Here is an 18,407-nt window from a genome sequence, read left to right as displayed (position 1 = left end):
CAAGCTATTTCAGTGTAACTCATTTGAACATAGGAGCTCACCAGGTAATCCATGCAGTGCTTTCGAACCACCTCATGCATATCTTGGTCTCCATAAACTTGGTCAGCTGTAAGGGAAGGAAAGGGAGAGTGTGACAGAGTGTCAATATTTTCAGTGGCTGACATACAAGATCAACTAACACGCAGGGCAATAAATGGCTTGTCAGAAATCTCATACACGACAGGGCCCTTTTACTAAGCTGTGGTAAGCAGGGCAAAATCTACTACTGTGGGATGTGCTCAGGTGACCTGAGGTAGTTTTGTGTTTGGCACATGCTATCTATGCACTAAAAATAGAAAATATTTTTTAGCGCTGGGGCATGTTTGGGGGTGGAGAATAGGAGTGCCCAGCGCTAAACAATTAGCGGAGTTGCACTGCCATGCGCTGATTAGCGAGTGGTTAGCACAGGAGCCTATACTGCTCAGTAAATAGGTGTCAATAAGGGCTCCCGTGCTAACTGGGAAATTAGAATGTGGCCATTAACTGAAGAAATAGGAAATGCAGCCATTTTACAGCCATGCTCAAAGTGGCCTCAGTGCATGAGGAAAGCCCTGTGCTACTGAAACCAAAGGCCACTTTTTAGCACAGCTTAGTAAAAGGGCCCCACACAGAGGCAGAGATGAGGACTGCAACCTATACCTCAATAACTATTTACATTCCTTTCTATTATGTATATTTGCAATACATCTGTAGTTCAAGAAGTGGAGGAGTGGCCTACTGGTTAGAGCACCGGTCTTGCAATCCAGAGGTGGCCGGTTCAAATCCCACTGCTGCTCCTAGTGATCTTGGGCAAGTCACTTAACCCTCCATTGCCTCAGGTACAAAATTAGATTGTGAGCCCTCCTGGAGAAATATCCAGAGTACCTGAATGTAACTCACCTTGAGCTACTACTGAAAAAGGTGTGAGCAAAATCTAAATAAATAAGGAGCACAAATGAAATAAAAAAATATTGCTATTTCTCTGAGTAAATACTGAAGTGAAATAGAATATGTATGTACATAAAATCTTGAAAACAAAAGAGTTTTAGTTTGTCTGCATAGTTACAATATGTTATTTGGATTTGAATCAAGCCTTTTCAGCAGTAGCTCAAGGGGAAGTACAATAGGTACTTTCCTGTCTCCAGAAGACTTAAGATTCTAAGTTTGTATCTGAGGCAATGAAAGGTTAAGCGACATGCCCAGGTCACAAAGATAAAGATCTGAACTCTGTCTTCCCTGGTGCTTAGTCCACTATTTATTTAAAATAATTTATTCTAGTACATGAGTATTGCCACACTGGAACAGACCAAAGGTCCATCAAGCCCAGCATCCTGTTTCCAACAGTGGCCAATCCAGGTCACAAATACCTGGCAAGATCCTGAAAAGGTTCAATACATTTTATGCTGCTTATCTCAGAAATAAGCAATGGATTTTCCCCAAGTCAATTTAATAACAGTCTACATAAATAATCACAAAAATATGCAACAAATATATAACAGTGTTCTACCCACTAGGTTACCATGGCATATCACAATATAGTGGGGAGACAGGGGCCTGGATCCTACTCAACAGATTCTGAATAAAAGTCAAAGCACAACACAAATAGATCGATGAAGACCATCCTATATAATAATTCTCACCTCCAACAGGATGTGCCTGGGACCGTGCCTGCCGGAAGTGGTCTGCTAGGCAGGCACGCACTGACGTCAGTGACGTCAGTGACAGACAATTTGGCAAAGCAAAACAATCTGAGTGCTGGCCATTAGGACACAGGGTTGATAGGAGAGTTTTAAAAGACTGAAGGAACCGAAAGTGTTAAATGGGGGGAGGGGAGGAGTTCTTAAAGACTGAAAGACATGAACATTTGGGAAAGGAAAACAAACAATCTGAATGCTGGCCATTAGGACACAGGGTAGATAGGAGAGTTTTAAAAGACTGAAGGAAACGAAAGTGTTAAACTGGAGAAGGGGGGGGAGTTGTGAACGACATTCAAATTTGGGACAGGAAAACAATCTCAATGCTGGCCATTAGCACACAGGGTACATAGGAGAGTTTTAAAAGACTGAAGGAACCGAAAGTGTTGGGGGGGGGGGGGGGAGTTCTGAATGAATGAAAGAAATGAAAATTTACGAGAGGAACACAATCTGAATGCCGGGCATTTGGACACAGAGTAGACAGGACACTTTAAAAAAAAATGAAGGGCGTGAAAGTGTTACATCTTGGGGGAGGGGTGAGGAGGAAAGCGGTGAGGTATCCGGATACTGGGCATTAGGGCCACGGGGGTGGAACCCAAAGTGTGGGAAGGAGGAGGAAAAGGAGGGGAGGGAACGGGGTGAGGGGCATTAGGAACAGGGGAGGGGGCCCTGCCACACACTCTCATTCTCACACACACACTGTCACACAGACAGTCTCATTCTGTCACACACCCGCACATTCACTCTGGCTCTCTCTCTCAAACATACACACTCCCAGGAAAACCTTGCTAGCGCCCGTTTCATTCGTTCCAGAAACGGGCCTTTTTTACTAGTGAGAACTAAAACATGAAATTACCAGAAATAAAAAATAAAAAAAACCATGATGTAACTGCAGTGGCTATGTTTAAAAAAACATTTTGTTGGCTTTTTCCAATAAGATTACACATCCAGAGCTTATTGTAAATAAGCAGAGCTAGTGATGCCCTTGTCCATCCCTCTACTCCATTCTGGCAACAATGTCGAGACCTGTCCATTTTCTTAACACGTTTCCATAGTTACTGGTTGCAATATACATGCTCCAGTTCTGCAGATCAGTGCTTATGCTGTTTGGACAACTACTCTCTCATTTTTGAGGAACTTTTAAAACAAAACCAACACTCCTAACTTCCACACACAAATTACAAGTCTTTTTTTTTTTTATTAAGAAAGCTACAGTCCAGATTTACAGTTTTGTAGCATGATATAATTATTATTTTGTTATATAGCTGCATATTTAAAGAGTAGAAAGCAGCTATGGCCTGAGATAACCTATGTGAAAACGGTGCCACAGCTGTTCTGACTGGACACTAGTTCTGCTTGGTAAGATGCTGGGAAAGAAGTGTTTGTTATTCAAATTTTTTTTCCTTCCTCAAGTAAAATGCATAGCTTGGAAGTACTTGTATCAGCTAAGTGAAAAATCATAGAAGACTACACGCTACAAAATAAATAAGGAAGGGTGATGGCAATCAGGCATAAGACTATGCAAACCTAAATACATTGGGGGAAGAAAGGAGAGGGGATACGTGGAAAACGGCCACCAAGTCAATCAATTTTGATGCATGGCAAATACCTTCCTCCCTTAAATGGAAAGGGGAAAGCATCACCACAGAGTGTAGGCGGACCATATTTTATGCACACATACATACACACACTACATATATAAACACAGATGTGGCTTCTTCTCCAAACCCATCCCCCTTGTAGTCTGAATATGCAAATAAGTCTAAATTTTGCAACTATTCCGGCATGTCACACGAGCCATCCCCGGCACGATTCTTAGAATTTTCACCCACATTTGAGAGCTGTGGTTTGGTGACAGTTACGTGGCTGCAGGATATGCTGCTTGTGAGAAACATATATAGTAGTGAGGGTTAGTTTTTCATTTTGAAGTTGCACTCTGCTAACGTGTTTACTACAGCTACAGCAGTGCTATAAACAATCTGTGAAAATGTATAGTAGTCAAACTAAAGACTGAATTTGTTTATCTGGTAGTCGTGTTTTATGAAAAAACTTGGGAGGATGTCAAAAACTATATTTGAACAAGATGATTTCTTGTGGGGGTGGGGGAAGAGTTGGAGGGGGTTTGACTCAGCAGTTTCTTCCTGTTTTGGGGTTTTTTTTTTTTAGCTCAAAGAACTATTTGAACTTGATGATAAAAGGTGACTTGTACTCAGGCACAACAGAGGGGATCTGCTGCCATGAGTTTTCTTTTACAACTATCCCTGGTTTATTTTCTCTGTATTATATCCTCTCCTAACTTTACTCCACTTATTACAGTAACAGTTTCTCGACAAGCTATAATTTTGCCCTATGAGACTTACCCACCATGGTGCCCCCCCCCCCCCCCCCCAAAATACTCTCCCAGAAATCCATTCCCCCTTCCAAAGTCCCCTAGAACCTTTCACCCTCACATGCATTCCCACCCGTGAACACTCCAACTACTGTAGTTCCCATGGGCCTACCTGAAAGACGCCCTGGGGGTCTAGAGAGTAGGGCAGGTAGCAGTGATCCCCAGTTGCTGCTACGTGTGTTGCTGCAGATTCGAAATAGCAGCTTTGACCTCTGGCAGTAGTCTTGAGGCTAAAGGAGTAGGCTCCGCTCTGAAATGCACTCCCCTAAACTGCTTTGCTCAACTTAAGTCTATTTCTACTTCAGAAAGCAGGTGAAAGCTTGGCTCTGCTCTCAAGCCTTCAATGGAAGAAGCAATTAATTAGCTAGTTACATACACACAAGGACTAAGCTGGCTGCACATACTGTAGCAGGACTTCCTTATTCACTTTGGGGGGAGGGGTAAGTAGTTGCAGAAAGGTAGTTTTGGGGAGAGGAGCAATTAGGTTTTGAGTGTGGGGGCAGTTGTAGAAGGTACTTTCTGGGAGTGCAGCAGTTTGCAGAGGATAGGTTTTGATGGTAGAGCAGTTGGAGAAGGCAGTTTTTGTGGTTGGGAAAGTTGCGGAAGGTAGTACCTTGGGGTGGGGGTAGTTGCGGGGTGTGAATAGTACAGAACAGGGAGAGGCAGTTTGAAAGGAGCAATTTTAAAACTGTTATATTTCACTGGAAGTAAGCTTGTATGCTACAGCAGCTGGAACTCCTTTTTCCATAGAGAAGCACTTAACCATTTATGGGTAGATGATCGAAAGCCTTGCGCTGTTCCAAACAGTGCTCTAAAAATAGCGTTGGAAGAGCGCAGAGCTTTACCGCCCCTATGATCAGAGATAATAGCATGTAAATTTATGCGCGCTATTATCTCTGATCATAGGGTAAAGTGCAGGAGGATTGTGACAGGTCTGGGCTGTCAAAAGCCCAGACCTGTCAAACATAGGTGCTGGAGGTCCATGGGACCACCAGATCCCAAGTACCCCCATCCTGAGCCAAGCGGACCTCCAGTCTCCCTGACCCAAGTTTGGGGGGCCTAGAGATCCGGCGGGTCTCCAGCCCCCCCCCCCCAACTCTCCCTAGCATCCCCTCAGATGTCCCTGGTGGCCCAGTGGGCCGCAAGTCAATCCTCCCCACCTGGTGGTCTAGCGGCCCTTCCCTACCCCTCCTCTTCCATCAGCGCTGCCTCGAAAATGGCGGCGTCCAGCCCTGCCCAATCCATCTACATGTCTTTAAAGGGTGCCTTCTATCTGCCCCCATCTACATCAATAAACTACTTGTACCATACACCCTGAATCGCCTGCTTCATTCCTCCCCCAAAAAACCTTCTCCTTCTTCCCCCTTCCTCGTTACATCTACAAAAGTTCCCGAGAAACTGCCTTCAGTTATCACGGCGCCAAACTATGGAACTCCCTTCCTCAATCCTTCAGAATGGAATCCTCCTATCACAAATTCAGTTCTCTACTTAAAACTCATCTCTTTCAGAAGTCCTTCAACCCTCACTCCTAACTCTCCCTATTGTTCTCAATTTGCCATTCCCTTTTTCTTTAATTTCTTTATTTGTAACATTTGACATACCGCATTGTCACAGAGTATCAAAACGTTTACAAACATTCTATATTACAACAGATAATAAGAACATAAAGCCATAAAATGACAAGACAAAAACATTACACAAAAACAAAAAAAAAAAAGATACATAAGGGAGGAAAAGATTGCATAGCACAACAATGATAACAATCACGTAATGGTCAGAAGGGTTCCATGGAATTTCCTTGCTTATTTAATTACTTTCTCAGCCACAATATTTATTTTCATTGGCCCCATGCCTGCTGGAGAGACCAGTGGAGTAACCAGGTCCAACACTCAGCCAAGCAAAAGAGAAATATCCTTGGGGGGGGGGGAGGACCTATACAGAAAGCAACAGTCATTGCTGCTGCTCTCATTGTTACCACTGATAGGGAGGACTGAAGGATAAGCTCCAGGGCATTCCAAGGAGCTGCTGCTGCCACCATTTGTTAGAAGAGGGCCTGGAGGGGCCCAAGAAGCACCTGCTCCTACAGCACCTGTAAGGAGGAGAAGAGGCAGATCCAGGGAGGTGGGATGGGGGCAGCCTGAAGGGGGAAATGAGGAGAGCCTGACAGAGAAGATATGGAGGAAAGGGTCCATGTGAGAAGGCCCCAAGAACACCATGCAAATCAGGATTTGACTAGTAGGTCTGTGCTAGGGTAGAGGAAGAAAGATGTGGAGAGCAGAGGGCCAAAAGAAGGAAAGAACATAGTGCTGGGGAGAATATGAGAACAGAGGGCGGGTGCCTTTTCACTTTCCACCCATATTTGCTCCTTGCCTGTATTCATAGAGGCCAACTTCTGAAAATGATTTGGGGTGCTGAACTCATCTCAACATAAATTCCTCCCTGTTAAAAGAGAGAGAGAAAAAGAAAGAAAGACAAATTATATCATAGTGATAGGGTGGATTGAATTGGTGGAGGGGTAGCATTGTATATTAAGAAAAGCCTTAAATCAAATAGATTGAAAATTCTACAGGAAACAAAACACTTCTTGGAATCACTGTGGATTGAAATTCCATGTGTAAAGGGGAAAAGGATAGTGATAGGAGTGTACTACCATCTGCCTGGCCGGGATAGACAGATGCAGAAATGTTTAAGGAAATTAGGGATGCAAACAAACTGGGCAACACAATAATAATGGGTGATTTCAATTACCCCGATATTGACTGGGTAAATGTAATATCAGGGTACGCTAGGGAGGTAAAATTCCTTGATGAAATCAAGGACTGCTTTATGGAGCAGCTGGTACAGGAGCCAACGAGAGAAGGAAAAATTCTAGACCTAGCCCTTAGTGGAGCGCATGATCTGGTGCTGGAGGTAATGGTTCTGGGGCCGCTTGATAACAGTGATCATAATATGATCGGATTTGATATTAGCTTTGAAGTAACTATACATAGGAAATCAAATACGTTAGCGTTTAACTTTAAAAAAGGAGATTATGATAAAATGAGAAGAACGGTGAAAAAAAAAAACATAGAGGAGCAGCTGTGAGGGTCAAAATTTACATCAGGTGTGGATGCTGTTCAAAAACACCATCCTGGAAGCCAAGGCCAAATATATTCCATGTATTAAAAAAGGAGGGTGGAAGACCAAACGACAGCCGGCATGGTTAAATAGTGAGGTGAAGGAAGCTACTAGAGCTAAAAGAAAATCAAATGGAAGAAGGAACCAACTGAAAATAATAAGAAACAGCATAAGGAATGTCAAGTCAAATGCAAAGTGCTAAGGAAGGATAAGAGGGACTTTGAAAAAAAAAAAAGATTACGTTGGTGGCAAAAACATATAGTGAAAATTTTTTTAGATATATTAAAAGCAGGAAGCCAGCAAAAGAATCGGTCGGACCGCAAGATGACCGAGAAGTAAAAGTTGCGATCAAGGAAGACAAAGCCGTAGTGGAGAGATTAAATGAGTTTTTTGCTTTGGTCTTCACCAAGGAAGATTTGGGTGGGATACTGGTGCCAGAAATGGTATTCAAAGCTGACAAGCTGGAGAAACTTAATGAATTCTCTGTAAACCTAGAGGATGTAATGGGGCAGTTCTACAAACTGAAGAGTAGCAAATCTCCTGGACCGGATGGTATTCATCCTAGAGTACTGATAGAACTGAAAAATGAACTTGCAGAGCTATTGTTAATAATATATCATTTATCCTTAAAATCGAGCGTGGTACTGGAAGACTGGAGGGTGGCCAATGTAACACTGACGTTTAAAAAAGGTTCCAAAGGAGATCCGGTTAATTATAGACCGGTGAGTCTGACGTTGGTGCCGGACAAAATGGTAAAGACTATTATAAAGAGCAAAATTACAGAGCATATTCAAAAGCATGGATTAATGAGACAAAGTCAACATGGATTTGATGAAGTGAAATCTTGCCTCACCAATCTACTACATTTCTTTGAAGGGGTGAACAAACATGTGGATAAAGATGAGCCGGTTGATATTGTGTATCTGAATTTTCAGAAGGCATTTGACAAAGTACCTCATGAAAAACTCCAGAGGAAATTGGAGAGTCATGGGATAGGAGGTAGTGTTCTATTGTGGATTAAAAACTTGTTAAAAGAGAGTAGGGTTAAATGGTCAGTATTCTCAATGGAGAAGGGTAGTTAGTGGGGTTCCCCAGGGGTCTGTGCTGGGACCGCTGTTTTTTTAAACATATTTATAAATGATCTTGAGATGGGAGTAACTAGTGAGGTAATTAAATTTGCTGATGACACAAAGTTACTCAAAGTCGTTACATCGCGGGAGGATTGTGAAAAATTACAAGAGAACCTTACGAGACTAGGAGACTGTGCGTCTAAATGGCAGATGACGTTTAATGTGAGCAAGTGCAAAGTGATGCACATGGGAAAGAGGAACCCGAATTATAGCTACATCACGCAAGGTTCCACATTAGGAGTCACATTCCAAGAAAGGGATCTAGGTGTCGTCGTTGATGATACATTGAAACCTTCTGCTCAGTGTGCTGCTGCGGCTAAGAAAGCAAATTGAATGTTAGGTATTATTAGGAAAGGAATGGAAATAAAAATAAGAATGCAATAATGCCTTTGTATCGCTCCACGGTGCGACCGTACCTCGAATATTGTGTTCAATTCTGGTTGCTGCAAAAAAGATATAGTGGAATTAGAAAAGGTACAGAAAAGGGCAATGAAAATGATAAAGGGGATGGGACGACATCCCTATGAAGAAAGGCTAAAGCAGCTAGGGCTCTTCAGCTTGGAGAAAAGGTGGCTGAGGGGAGATATGATAGAGGTCTATAAAAAATAATGAGTGGTGTTGAATGGGAAAAGTGAAGCATCTGTTTACGGTTTCCAAAAATACTAGGACTAGGAGGCATGCAATGAAGCTACAATGTAGTAGATTTAAAACGAATCTGAGAAAAGTTTTCTTCACTCAACATGTAATTAAACTCTGGAATTCGTTGCCAGAGAATGTGGTAAAGGTGGTTAGTGGAGTTTAAAAAAGGTTTGGACGGCTTCCTAAAGGAAAAGTCCATAGGCCATTATTAAATGGACTTTGGGAAAATCCACTATTTCTGGGATAAGCAGTATAGAATGTTTTGTACTTTTTTGGGATCTTGCCAGGTATTTGTGACCTGGAGTTGGCAACAGGATGCTGGGCTTGATGGACCTTTGGTCTTTCCCAGTACGGCAATACTTATGAAAGAAAGAAAGATAGAAAAGAAAAGAAAAAGAAAAGAAAAGAAAGCACAGTTGATTGTGAGTGTGAATGATCAGCCCGTTATCTAAATATCAAGGCCAGGGCAGTTAATGCAGACCAGGGGAAGACTAATGTGGCCAAATCGAAAAGCTAGGGAAATACTCAAATTCCTGCCAGTATCTGCTCCCGCCCCCATCCTGTCCTATTCCCTGCAGCCAGTCCATATCATATTCTCTTTCTCTCTTCCCCTTCATCCCATTCATACCACACTCCTGCTCTCCCCCCACTACCCGAATTAGCCCTCACCAAGCTCTCTCTTGCTTCAACCCATCTGCCCCTTCCATCAGACCATTTAAGAATTGAAAACCTCCTAAGTACCATCTTTCCAGGCTCCCCTTACCAGTTAAACTATAGCCTTGCTGCCTTGTGATGTCACATCAGTGCATGGAGGATATAAAGAGGTGATCTATGATGGAGGAACCGTGCACCAGAGACACGTGTACCAACTTTGCTGTGCCGCTGGAGCAGCTCTCTTCTGTTCTCCTTCATGTTTACTTTGAGTGGATTGAAACTGTGTAGGCTTCTATTTTATTGTCTAGCTCCTGCCTTTTAAAAAATTATTATTATAGCTCTGGTTGCTTCTCCTAGTTCTTATAGGACAAGTCAAACCAACGAAAAGAAGGTCCAAGTCTCCCGTAAAAACCACAAGAAACAACATAGAGAACGGAAGATAACCAAGATAGACCAGATACAAATCGCAAAGAGTGAGCAGATACAAATCGCAAAGAGTGAGAGCACCAAAAATTTTTTTATTAGGACCCTACACGGTCCATGCCTCGGCCAACCGGCCTTCTTCAGGGGTCTTCAAATTGACGTATACATATGTGCCTCCAGAGTTCTCATGGAATGAGAGATACAAATTTTTGTTATGATCAAGCAGCAGTTCTTGATGTTAGGATCAGCTCCCAAGGGTTTTCAGCCTCCAACTGCTTCCCTCTTCCTCTGCTTCTGCTTCTCTCAAGGGCGAGACCACAGGAACAGCTGAAACAGAAGCGAAAGAAAAGGCTGATGGAAGCGGCGTCCCTGCGTGCACGAGGTAAAAACTTTTAAGCAGCCAGCTCTTATGAAGGGGAGGGCCTGAGAGGGGTGGAGTGGGAGGGGGGGTCCTGAAACGGCAGAAGGGGGGAGGGGGAGTGTTTGCGGCGCCATTATTGTCGACAGAGTCCTTCAGCAGCACTACCAGTAATTCTCACCTCCAACGTGCTTTCTTGCCTGGGACCGTGGCTCCCTCGGAGTTGGTCTGCTAGGGTCACGTCATAATGCGGCCAATGACATCAGTCTGATCTATGGAGCCTTCCTGACCAACTCTGAGGGAGCCACGGTCCCAGGCAGGTCAGAACGTTGGAGGTGAGAATTATTATATAGGATTGGTTTCTGAGGTAGTGGAATGTTAGGATCTTTCTTTGTGGACTCTGAACCAAATTGCTCCATAAAAAAGAATGGTCTTCAAGGAGGTCACACAAAATGTAATGTTTCTCTGAACAACCGAGAAGAGATAAACAGTTATTGCATAAAAAGAAACAAATGCTATTTGTAAAGATCTTTATGTATGTGAACTTGTAATTCACTTAGAATATGATATGATAATGTGGAATATAAGATTGTATAAATAAAAAAAAGTGGTGGAAACAACCAACTGTACAAACTGTGACTCCATATAGAATTTAGGACCACATGGTAACACTTTTGGCTAAGAAAACTTATTTCAATCATGTGATTGAGACTGCTCACTTTAGTACTAAAGAACTTTTTCTTTGGTTAAAAAAATTCTTCTAATTTTCTGTACATTTTTTTCATTCTCCTTTAATCTCATCTCAGCATTTTGCTGTTGTATTTCTTAAAGATTTCCAGAACCGTAAGCTCTTTCAGTGATATCGCCTTAACTTACACAGAGAACTTGTGAGTCCCTAAAACTGTTTGGTAGATACATCTGACTTGGTAACAGTTCATCAGGTTCTGGAGGTATTTGTCTCCATAAATAATTCTGCTTGTTCTTTATACTTATGCTCTGTATCAGTACTAAAATCATTGAAGGAGGAACTATCTGAGACAGTTTTATTATTGGTCAATAAATCATTTGTAGAGGGTGTTTTTCCAAATGCACTTAAGCACGCCACTGTTCAGCCTTTATTAAAGCAGGATATATTAGATATCTTCTCACCAGATAGTTATCAACTGATCACTGATTGCTGAGGATGAATATTATTCTTAGTTAAAATTTTTGTTAAATTATTTTTAAACAGTTATAAGATTTTTTGGATGTGAATGGTATCCCCAATAGTTTTCAATTTGGTTTTTGGCCTAAACATATCACAGCTGCCATTAACCTTATTAATCATGATCTTCTGTTATCTAGGCTATCGGACTTAGGCATCTCCACTACCATGTATTCCTGGTTTACATAATTTCTTAAGGATTATCACTGTATTTCATTCTTCTTCATTTTCTAAAATGTATCTGGCACCTTGTGGTATCCCACAAGGCTCAGTCCTGACCCCCTTCTTCTTTAGTATCTTCTTGGGCACCGTCATCTCAATATTCATGCATTTTATTGCACCAACAACATTCTGCTCCTTCTTCAGTATACCAACCCTCTCTCTACTGACCTGTCCAAGCTTTAATGCTGCCTTGGCATCCATTTCTACTTGGCAAACCCCCCACCCAATCTCATTCTTATCCCTAGAAAAACTACAATCTGTTGGCTTACTGGTAATTCCTCATCACCAACCTTATCTCCAAAATTAATTGACTACCCCCATTATACTGGTTCACCACTTTAAATATCTTGGTATTGATGGCGCCTTAGATAATGCCTAAGAAGCATCGTGGGAGGGTATTTCCCACAGCTTCAGCGGCTTCTAACCTAACCCAGAAACTTGTTCAAACTACACTTGAAGGCTTTGCGATGATAACATCTACAGGGGATCCGTTGCGAGTGTGGGAGGCAGGAGCATTTGCTTCCCCACTCCTGGATAGCAGCATTTTGCTGTCCCCCGATGTTCGATAACCACCAATGGATCCAGCTGGACTGAAGGAGAAGGCCAATGAGGGAATCTCGTTGAGGCCAGAGGCAGTTGTTCCACTGATTTGCATGACAGCAGCTGAGGCGCCTGTGGGAACCACCGTGTAGGAGTGTGCTGGTTCCATCAGGAAGCTTATCAGTCAGTGCAGTTTTACAACCGTCAGCTGTTCCAGTCAGAGAAGAGGTAGAACTCTGTTCTAGTACATCTGAAGCCAAAGCCAGTAATGTAGAGTTGTTTTCTCCGGTAAGACCTACTGAGTTCACATTAGAGGAGATTTGGAACACTACTGTGGCTCTAGGTAAATCACTCACAGCCCAACAGTCTTTGGACCATGCTAAAATAATGGCTTTAGAACAGAAAATGGATTTACAAGAATCACAACTATCTTTGGTACAGAATATTGTTCAAACTTTGGAAACTGAAGTAAAATCTGCCCTCTCAACCTCTTTAGTTAAAGGCATGTCAACTGTGGCATTAAAATTAGAAAATTTGGAGAATACAGCACATAAGAGGAACTTGCGTTTAATTAATTTCCCTAAAATTCCAGGAATCTCAGCTGAAGAGATGTTTAAAAAAATATATGTTAGAAACATTGGAACTACCATCTCAATCATTATCTCCGATTTCAAGAGTTTTTTTATTTACCTTCAGAAAAGAAAAGGCAGGGAGAGGGGGGGCAGATGTTCTTTCCCAGAAATCACAAGATAGTTTGGACTTAACAGTTTTTCTTGAATCCTCTAAGGAAGGGGTAATAATACCCTCTACACTATTGGTTTCTTTGACCTTGGACTATGATAGAGACTGGTTATTGAAATTATATTTCAAGTATCGTATGGGAAAATTAGGTTCTTACTTTGGTAATTTTCTTTCCTTTAGTCACAGCAGATGAATCCATTACGAATGGGTTGTGTCCACCTACCAGCAGGGGGAGATAGAGAACACTGAAAATCATAGTGCCTCTAGGACGGTAAGCTCCATCTGCCTCTCAGTATTTTGAAGCTTCCAAAGCAGTGTTAAACCGCAAAGTAGCATAACATGAACTTTCCTCACAGCGAACGAATGCCCCCGAACAGGAGCAATAACACAAAGGAGGGACGAACTCAACCTCCTGTAGTAGAACAGAAATCCTGAAGACTGTTTTCCAACTTCTCCCAATGAGGGAACATGTCTGCAGGAAAAACTGAACACAAAACAGAGTCAATCAGGGAGGGATCATGGATTCATCTGCTGTGACTAAAGGAAAGAAAATTACCAAGGTAAGAACCTAATTTTCCCTTCCTTATCATCAAGCAGATGAATCCATTACAAATGGGATGTATCAAAGCAATCCCTAGATAGGGCGGGAACAAGCCACACCACGCGCAAGCACTTGTGCTCCAAAAAGCGCGTCCCTCCTGGCAGCCACATCCAGCCTGTAATGACGGGCAAAAGAGAGCTTGAAGAGAGAGTGCTCCCGTCTCAGCCCAAGAGGAGGAAATCGCTCTTGTGGAATGTGCCTTAAAGGCGTCAGGTGGAGGCCGGCCACATAACAGATATGCAGAAAAAATGGCTTTCTTAAGCCAACGGGCTATAGTGGCTATAGACGCTGGAGACCCTCTGCGAGAACCTGGCAACAATACAAAAAGGTGATCAGAGGTCCTGAAAGCATTTGACATCTGCAGATACTGCAACAGAGCCCTGCGCACATCCAGAAGGTGCAACTGCCCAAAAGATTCCGGAAACTCCTCCCTAGAAAAGGAGGGCAGAAAAATAGGTTGGTTTAGGTGAAACGCTGAAACCACCTTAAGCAGGAAGGAAGGCACAGTACGTACCGTAACTCTGGACCCTGAGAATTGCAGAAATGGGTCTCGACAGGACAGCGCCTGGAGCTCAGACACCCTTCTCGCCGATGTAATGGCCACCAAAAAGACCGTCTTTAGAGTCACATCCTTCTCCGAAGCTCACCTCAGCGGCTCAAAGGGCGAACACTGAAGAGCTTTTAATACTAGCCCCAGGTTCCAAGCTGGACAATGGGCCCACACGGGAGGCCGGAGGCGAAGCACCCCTCTAAGAAACCGTGCAATGTCCTGATGCGCAGCCAGGGAGAGGCCCGAGACCATCCCCCGAAAACATGCCAACGCTGCCACTTGAACACGCAGGGAATTATAGGCCAAGCCTTTTTGTACACCATCCTGCAAAAAGTCAAGTATCGGCGAGACAGAAGCCCGCATGGGTGAGATTGCTTTAGAAGCACACCAAGCCTCAAACTGGCGCCAGTTCCGAGCATAGGCCACGAAAGTGGAATGCTTACGGGCCTGCAAGAGAGTGGAGATGACCTTGTTAGAATAGCCCTTGTCTCTCAATTGCGCCCTCTCAATAGCCATGACGTAAGACCAAAGCGGCATGGATCCTCCATGGTCACCGGGCCCTGCGTCAACAGGTTCAGTACCAGAGGCAAGGGAAGGGGAGCCTCCACCAGCATCCGCCGGAGGTCCGCATACCACGGCCGCCTGGGCCAATCCGGGGCATGGAAGATCACCACTCCTTGATGCAGCCGAATTCGCAGGAGGAGTCGCCCTATTAAGGGCCAAGGAGAGAACACATACAGGAGGCCCGGAGGCCAGGGTTGAGCCAAGGCATCCAACCCCGCCGAGCAAGGATCTCTCTGTCTGCTGAAAAAGGACGAGACTTTGGCATTTGTGCTTGAGGCCATAAGAAAATCTGCTATGGGCGTTCCCCATTTGGCACAGATCTGAAGGAACACTTTGTCTGCCAGTTCCCACTCCGCAGGGTTGATTTGATACCTGCTTAGAAAATCGGCTTGCACGTTGCTCTGACCTGCTATGTGAGCTGCTGACAGAAGCTGCAGATGTAGCTCGGCCCAGTGGCATATCTGGTCGGCCTCTGCGGCCAGTGCTTGGCACTGAGTGCCGCCTTGACAATTTATGTAGGCCACTGCTGTCGTGTTGTCCGACAGAACTCTAACAGCCAGTCCCTCCAGAGTCTTGTGAAAGGCCAGAAGAGCCTGGAATATCGCTCTCAGTTCCAAGCGATTGATGGACCACCCCGTTTCCTCAGATGTCCACAGACCCTGGGCATAGCTTCCTTGGCAATGTGCTCCCCAGTCCTTCAGGCTGGCATCCGTTACCACCAGGCACCAATCGTGAAGCGCTAGCGGCATTCCTCGCCGCAGCATGCTGTCTGAGAGTCACCACTCCATACTGAGTCAGGCCACAGGGAGCTACGTGAGTCTGCGTTGATAATCCTGGGACATAGGAGACCATCATTGAAGATGGGCAATCTGCAGAGGTCTCATGTACGCTCTCGCCCATGGCACCACTTCCAAGGTGGCCGTCATCGACCCCAACAGCTGGACAAAGTCCTAAGCTCGCGGGCGAGGCATCCGCAGGAGCAGACGGACCTGATTCTGAAGCTTTGGTCGGCTAGAAAGACAAACCCCGAGGCCATGTCGAACCGGACCCCCAAATATTCTAGAGATTGAGAGGGGGTCAGGTGACTTTTGGGTATATTGACGACCCAGCCCAGAGATTGCAGTACTAAGACCACTCTGGCTGTTACGTGACGACTCTCTTCTGTAGAGTCCGCTCTGATGAGCCAGTCATCAAGGTACGGGTGAACCCGGATACCCTCTCACCTGAGAAAGGCAGCTACTACCACCATTACCTTGGAAAAGGTTTGGGGAGCTGTGGCGAGGCCAAAAGGCAAGGCCCGAAACTGGAAATGTTTTCCCAACACTGCAAACCGGAGGAACAGTTGGTGCGGGGGCCATATAGGAATGTGCAAGTAAGCTTCTTTCAGGTCCAGAGACGTGAGGAACTCTCCTGGCTGAACCGCCGCAATGACGGAGCGCAGAGTTGCCATGTGAAAATGCCGCACTCTTAGTGACTCGTTAATTTTTTTAAAGTCGAGAATGGGCCGATAAGACCCGCCTTTTCTCGGCACCACAAAATAAATGGAGTAACGACCGCAGCCGTGTTCGGCGGGAGGCACAGGAATCACCGCTCCAAGATGCAACAAGACTTGTAAGGTCTCCTCTACTGCCGCCCGTTTAACGGCAGTGCCGCATTGGGACTCCACAAACACGTCTCTCACCGGGGCACCGAATTCCAATCGGTAACCTTCTCTGATCAGCTCCAGGACCCACTGATCTGAGGTAATCTTGGTCCACTCCTCAAGAGGGAAAGGCGTCCTCCTACAGCTGTAAAGGAGGAGTGGACCTGCGTCCCATCATTGTGGAGGACGGCCCTGAACTCCTGGCCTTGAGCCTGCCACTGCGGAGCATTTGTCCAAGCGAAAGGAGCTCCTCTGCTGAAAATGGGCATGTTGAGTAAACCCAGCAGAGCGCCCCAGGCGATACCTTCAAGCTTCACGGAAGCGAGGTCTGGAGGAGGAGGGAACCACCTGACCCTTGGAAGAAGGCCGCGGCCTATCCTCAGGTAACCTCTGGGGTTTAGCATCCCCCAGGTCTTTAACAATCTTCTCTAACTCCTCTCCAAATAACAGAAGGCCCCGAAAGGGCAACTTCACCAGCCTTTGCTTAGAGGCCATGTCAGCCGCCCAATGCCGTAGCCACAGAAGGCGGCGGGCGGACACCGCCACAGACATCTGTTTAGCCGAAGCTCTGACCAGATCATAGAGGGCGTCAGCTAAAAATGACAAGGCCGACTCCATTCGCGGTGCAACCTCAGTGAGGGACTCCGCACCATCCACGGGCTGTTCCACTGCCTGTTGTAACCAAGAGAGGCAGGCTCTAGCAGCATAAGAACTGCAAACAGATGCCCTTAAGGCTAGGCCCGAAATCTCAAAGGACCGTTTTAGTGCTGATTCCAGCCACTGGTCCTGAATGTCCTTCAGGGCGACCCCTCCCTCTACTGGGAGGGTGGTCTTTTTTGTCACCGCCGTGACTAAGGCATCCACTTTAGGCATCCCAAAACGGGCCAAGTGCTCCTCACTCAGAGGGTAAAGATGCCCCATCGCCCTGGCCACTTTCAAGGGCCCCTCAGGGTCAGCCCATTGAGCAGAAATAAGCTCTTGGATGGAGTCATGCAAAGGAAAGGCTCGAGCAGGCTTCTTAGTACTTGCCATCCTCGGATTACCAGAGGAGGCCTCGCCTTTAACAAGATCATCAATAGAGAGGGCCTGTAAGGCATCAGAGATAAGTGCTGGCAGCTCATTGCGGTGGAAAATCCAAACCGCAGTGGGATCATCCAGATCCAGTGGCAAACTGGCACCTTCCTCTGGCTCCTCAGACCATGAAGGCCTGCCAGATCCCTCAGAGTCCCCACAGCCCGACCACGGGGGGAAAAGGGAGGTGCGCCACTCTCCAACGGAGAATTTACCTGTCTATGTTTAGTGTGCATTCAATGCTCAGGGGAATCCACGTCTGACATCAGCCCCGGGCAATCATCAGTCGGAGGGGGACCAGGTAGCAACGCAGTGTCAGACACCTGCGGCAGAGCTCTTTTCAGCAAGAAGGCTTTATGTAAAATAAGCACAAACTCGGGGGAGAAAAACTCACCCTGAACTCCCGTCTCCGAATTAGGAGCCACGGGGAACGGAGCTCCTCTGGTAGCCTCGGCCCGAGGCACCCCTCTGCTCTCAGACTCCTCCACAACCACGGGGGTCGAGCCATGCGGCGCTTCCAAGATGGCGCCCGCTGCCAGCTCCATTGAGCAGGAAGAATCATCGCTCGCCATGCTCGTACTGGCTCTACCGTCTAAACAGCACGTTTTACAGAGCCCCGCTGCTGATCTGCGCTTGCCACAATGGGAACAGCGCTTAACTCCCTCAGCAGCCATTGCCGAAAAATGGCAGAATAAAATTCAAAATGGCGGCTTCGCGCCAAAATCACCCCGATCGGAACGCCGTCCGCAGGCCCTCCCCGGAGGAGCTGAGTACCGCTCTTACCTCAAAGGACCGAGTCCACGAGCTCCGGTCACGCTGCACAGTCAGGAAAAGCCTCAGAAATAGCAGC

At 45.5% G+C, this 18,407-nt stretch overlaps 1 protein-coding gene across 3 annotated transcripts in view; it reads right to left on the bottom strand.

Moving 5' to 3' along the window:
* Positions 1-18,407, bottom strand: part of OTUD5 (OTU deubiquitinase 5) — a 200,194-nt gene that overhangs the window by 108,886 nt on the left and 72,901 nt on the right. For all 3 annotated transcript variants that reach the window (XM_030194009.1, XM_030194011.1, XM_030194010.1), the window contains exon 3: positions 42-106. In XM_030194009.1, the coding sequence (XP_030049869.1) occupies positions 42-106 (65 nt within the window). The remainder of the gene's footprint in view (positions 1-41; positions 107-18,407) is intronic.

Source organism: Microcaecilia unicolor, chromosome 2, assembly GCF_901765095.1.
Source record: "Microcaecilia unicolor chromosome 2, aMicUni1.1, whole genome shotgun sequence".
NCBI classification, from domain to species: Eukaryota; Metazoa; Chordata; class Amphibia; order Gymnophiona; family Siphonopidae; genus Microcaecilia; species Microcaecilia unicolor.
This window is presented reverse-complemented; position numbering and strand designations above follow the sequence as displayed.